Source organism: Hibiscus syriacus, unplaced genomic scaffold (genome assembly GCF_006381635.1).
Source record: "Hibiscus syriacus cultivar Baekdansim isolate YM2019G1 unplaced genomic scaffold, ASM638163v2 tig00111160_pilon, whole genome shotgun sequence".
Lineage (NCBI taxonomy): Eukaryota > Viridiplantae > Streptophyta > Magnoliopsida > Malvales > Malvaceae > Hibiscus > Hibiscus syriacus.
In genome coordinates, this window is record NW_024063005.1 from 197,909 (window position 1) to 202,344 (window position 4,436).

Below are 4,436 nucleotides of genomic sequence, written 5' to 3' on the forward strand. Positions count from 1 at the left end.
ATATTATGTTTTGGTTTTTTTATCACATGTCACTAAAAAATTAACAGTGACGTTAACGTGTCACCATAAAATAATGTCACATAAGTATTAAAAATAAAAAAATGCTACATCAGTGTCACTGTTAATTTTTTAATGGCAGGTGACCAGAATGGAACCACAACATAATATTAGGTGAGCGACGGTGAACTTATGTACATGAGGGCTAAGACATACTGAGACGGACACAAGATTTTATGTTAAGAGCAAATTTATAAAATTTTAGAGATAAACAAACTTATAAAATTTTAGTGACAAAAATATATTAACAATCGAAAATGCAAAACAATTTAAAATACATAGAATTTAAAATCCATTCATGAAGATATATAAAATATTAGTATAAATTATATAAATTTAAACATTTAAAAGAAGAATCGGTCTATGACGTTGTTCCGACCATGTACGCCACTTTGCAGGGCATACGCTATATTTAAGTTTATTATAGAAACAAAATGATCCTGCAACCAAAAATGAAATGTACCACGACAAAGATAGAGATGCAAAGATAATATTGTTTTTTTGTTTTTTGGGATCGAATAGATAATCATTGAATGCACTAAGCTCAATCTTCAATGTCTCATTGCTTGATAAAGCATTGAAGAATAAAACTATACATACATTTATATACATTCATAATGTATGGCCCCTCCATCTAAACTAAAAGAATACAGATAAACCAGAGAGCTCCATTTCCATGGCTGTAATAAACACTGAAAAGAAAAAAGAAGACAAAATATCAATCTGGTATACCCCTTCTTAAAACTGAAAAAGCAAAAAAATACATTGAAAATGAAGTTTTGGTTTAAACTCAGAGCTTTCATGGCTACTTTCAGACTCTAAGCAAATAGATACTAAGTTCAGGAGCTCCATTGCTATCAGGATTCATCATATAGAATGCTTCAGAATCTCTAGACCCAACAATTCTCTCGAACTTAGCCCTCATGTACATAAGTTCACAGTCGCCGGCTCCACCTTCCGGTTCGGTCACGGGTAAAACCCCAGCTCCCATGGAGATTGGTTCAACCGCTTTCAAAATATTCCATTCTTTAGCCCCGCAGTCCCTCCTCGTTGCGAACCCACATTTCTTTCCATTACAATAAGTTCTCCAAACCGGCTCTTCAAGTAATCTCAGAGCTTTTTTATGATCATATTCGTCTTCTTTACGTTCTTTCTTATCGCATTCCAAAGCGATCCGTACCAACCCGGACGCCATTTCCCGAACCAGACCACTAATGGGCGTGGCGAGTTCAACGAGGAAAGCCGGCGGGGAATTTGGTTGTTTCTGAAAAGCAAAGTGAACATGGCCACGCTTGGAACCAAAAAGGGTGCCGACAACTCGAGGTCCAAGAGAACCACCACCAAAGGGTGGATTAGAACGGTTCTTCCCGAAAGCTGTAAGAACAGTTCGAAGCCTTGCAGTGGCAACCGCTTGAAGCTTCTTCCTGGGTGTTGGAACACCGACATGGGTCTTAACTTTAACACTCTCCTGCTTCTTGCCTTGTCGATCATTGGCGTTTGAAGATGGGTGCTTGAAAGTTGAACCTTGTTCGACGTCATCGTCATCTTGAGTTCCGACTTTTTTGGTCCAGTGGAAGTGTATTTTGGAGGTGTCTTGAGAGGTTTTCGCCATTAATGGATGGTTGTGAAAATGGAGAAAGAAAATGGGTTAGGGAAGGCCGACAACTCTGAGAGGTTTAAAAATGGTGTTAAAGAAAGAAGAGAGAATTGTGGTTTCTTTATCAGCTGTGGGGTGGGGGCTCCATTGCCTTGGTGCGAGAGAATCCTGAGTGCTGACAAAACAAACATACACTGTCCTACCAGCAGGATAGATCATGAATTCGATATAAATATCAAATGTATGTATGTGAATTTTATATTTTACTTTGTGTTTTTGGGTTAAATACTATTTTAATACTTGATTTAAAATGATATTTAGGTTAACGTTCAACTTTACATATATGAAGTACGTTATTTTACCTAAATTTTTATAAAAAAAATTACGTGATATTTTAAAAATATATCACATGACTAAAAATATATATTAAATCTTAAGATTTAATTTTTTTTTTAAATCTAAAAATTTAAAAAAAAATATCCAATATTATCAGTTCTTAACAAAAATATCAAAAATTTAAATATATATTAAATTTTGTTCATGGTGAATATGTAGTTATGTTGATCCTTACGGTTCATTTTTTTGTTCGAACAAAGAGTTGTAGACGATTCTAGTTGTTTGATTTCCAAAAGTACGAGTAAAAGAAGAAGAATGCCCATTTTTTATTTGTCATGGAGTTTTATAAATTGGCATTTATTGCTAATGTCAAGAGTATAACTGTAATAGCTTATTCGTTAAGTTAGTAGGATGAATAAATTCGACTATCAGTAAATCATGAGGATTTGTTGATAATTAAATCATGAAATTTAACTTATGGAAGGATATAAAATTTTAAAAATTTCAAAGAATTTCGAAAATCAGCTAAATGTAACCTACAAATGAGTTGTAACCAGTTTTAAAAGATTTTTTGAAAATTTTCAATTCAATATATACTTTATTCCACAGGGTTTTTTTAAAGAAAAAAATTAAACGAGACAATATATTTAACGTTTAAAAAATTAAAGATTAAATTAAATAGATGATAATATTATGAAAATGATAATATGGTATAAATGGAGGGACTAGAATACCATTTAACCAAGTTTAATATAAGAACATTGTTGGTAAGAAAAGAAAGGAAAAGAATAAGAAGGGGGGACAATATGTGCGTTACTTCACTTTCTAGGTGGGGTAAGGGAGAGAGCATTTACTTCACTGCTGGATTCTTTTGACTTCAATTACCATCGGCATGGCAGCCGAAGAAGCCAAGTAGCCATCCACAACATCCTTCGCTTTTTTTGCATTACGCAAACTCCTTTTTATCATTTTTATTAAATTTAATAATCTATTAATTTAAATTAAAAATCATTTATACAGATATTGTATTCATAATATTAAAATTTAAAATCTAATATATGATCTTATTAAATCAATTAATTATTAAAAACGTTAAATTTAAATATCAAAATATATTCATCTTACACTCACATGAATGATTAAATCCGAATATTGAATGAACTCAATTATTTGATGAATGATGTTGTTGTACTGAAGGAGAAGCTAGTTTGGTAAGGAATACCGAGTACTAGTGGATTCCGATCCCCTTCTTGCTGGGTTAATAGTCATCTTCAAAACGACACTTCATTGTCTGCAGGGGTGGGGACCCCCTCACCTGCATCACCCAGTTTTGTATATGTCTCAACAACAATTGACGCATCACTATCTTGTTTGGGTCCCACTCCAACCACGTTTCATCCTACGTGGCAAGAGCTCTTTCTTCAGTCGGGATTCTGAAACAGCGGTCCAGACATCTCGTGTCAGATGCTCTGCCTGCCCCTCCTTACGTGACAATTCCTCTCTTTTTATGGTTGTAGTTTCGACAACGGCAATACGATGTACTAATTGTCGTAACCGGTTTTCGTCCGAGCACGAAATATTATACTTGGCGGGGAAATTGATGTGAATAAATAGTTTTGAAAATAATTTGGGAGTCGCCATCGACCTTTTAGATCAGGTAGGTCGAATACCTAAAAATTATTATTTTTTTTAAAAGAATTTTAAGAAAACATCAATTAAAAAAATAATCTGATCTGCGTTTATAACCAAAAATTCATTTTTTTAATAATAAAAAGGGATTCGTGGTCGATTACGTTTAGGGAAGGATTAACACCCCTACAACGCCCAAAATTGATACTTTTTAATTATAAATTGTCTCTATTGTTAAAATTTAAAAATTCAAAAATATATTTAGTTTATAATCCTATTATTTAAAAATTATATAAAAATATTTATTTATTTAAAAAATATCAGAAAAGAACTTCTAGGTGCCTTAAGACAACTCTTTTCTTTGATATTGATAAATATTAATTTAAATAATATTGTTTAATTTTTAATTTTAAAATATCAGAATAGGACATCCAGTTGTATTAAGACTGTCCTTTTCTTCGATATTAAAATTTATATTTAAAAATTACTATTTATTATATATATATTTATGAATACATAAATATATAAACAAATAAAATAAAAATACCACTAAAATAATATATTTTAAAAGCAGTAAAATAAATGAAAACATATAAAATAAATGACTAAATTATAGTAAAAATAAATTTAAAAATCTAATTTATAATTAATCAAAATTATAGGGATTAAACATGCTATTTCTTTATTTTATTTATTTAATGACTAAAATAAAATTATCTAAAATTCGGATATTAGAATAAAATAAATTAAAAATATAAACTAAGGATTAAAATATTATTTATTAAAATTAAGGGATTAAATCTGTTATTTATCCTAA

At 31.0% G+C, this 4,436-nt stretch overlaps 1 protein-coding gene across 1 annotated transcript; it reads right to left on the bottom strand.

Moving 5' to 3' along the window:
* Positions 1 to 686: 686 nt before the first annotated feature.
* LOC120155038 (protein MIZU-KUSSEI 1-like) lies at positions 687 to 1,865 on the bottom strand. The gene has a single exon (XM_039166625.1). It carries the CDS (start codon positions 1,667 to 1,669, stop codon positions 869 to 871), a length of 801 nt encoding a protein of 266 aa, XP_039022556.1. The 5' UTR covers positions 1,670 to 1,865; the 3' UTR covers positions 687 to 868.
* Between the last annotated feature and the right edge of the window lie 2,571 nt (positions 1,866 to 4,436).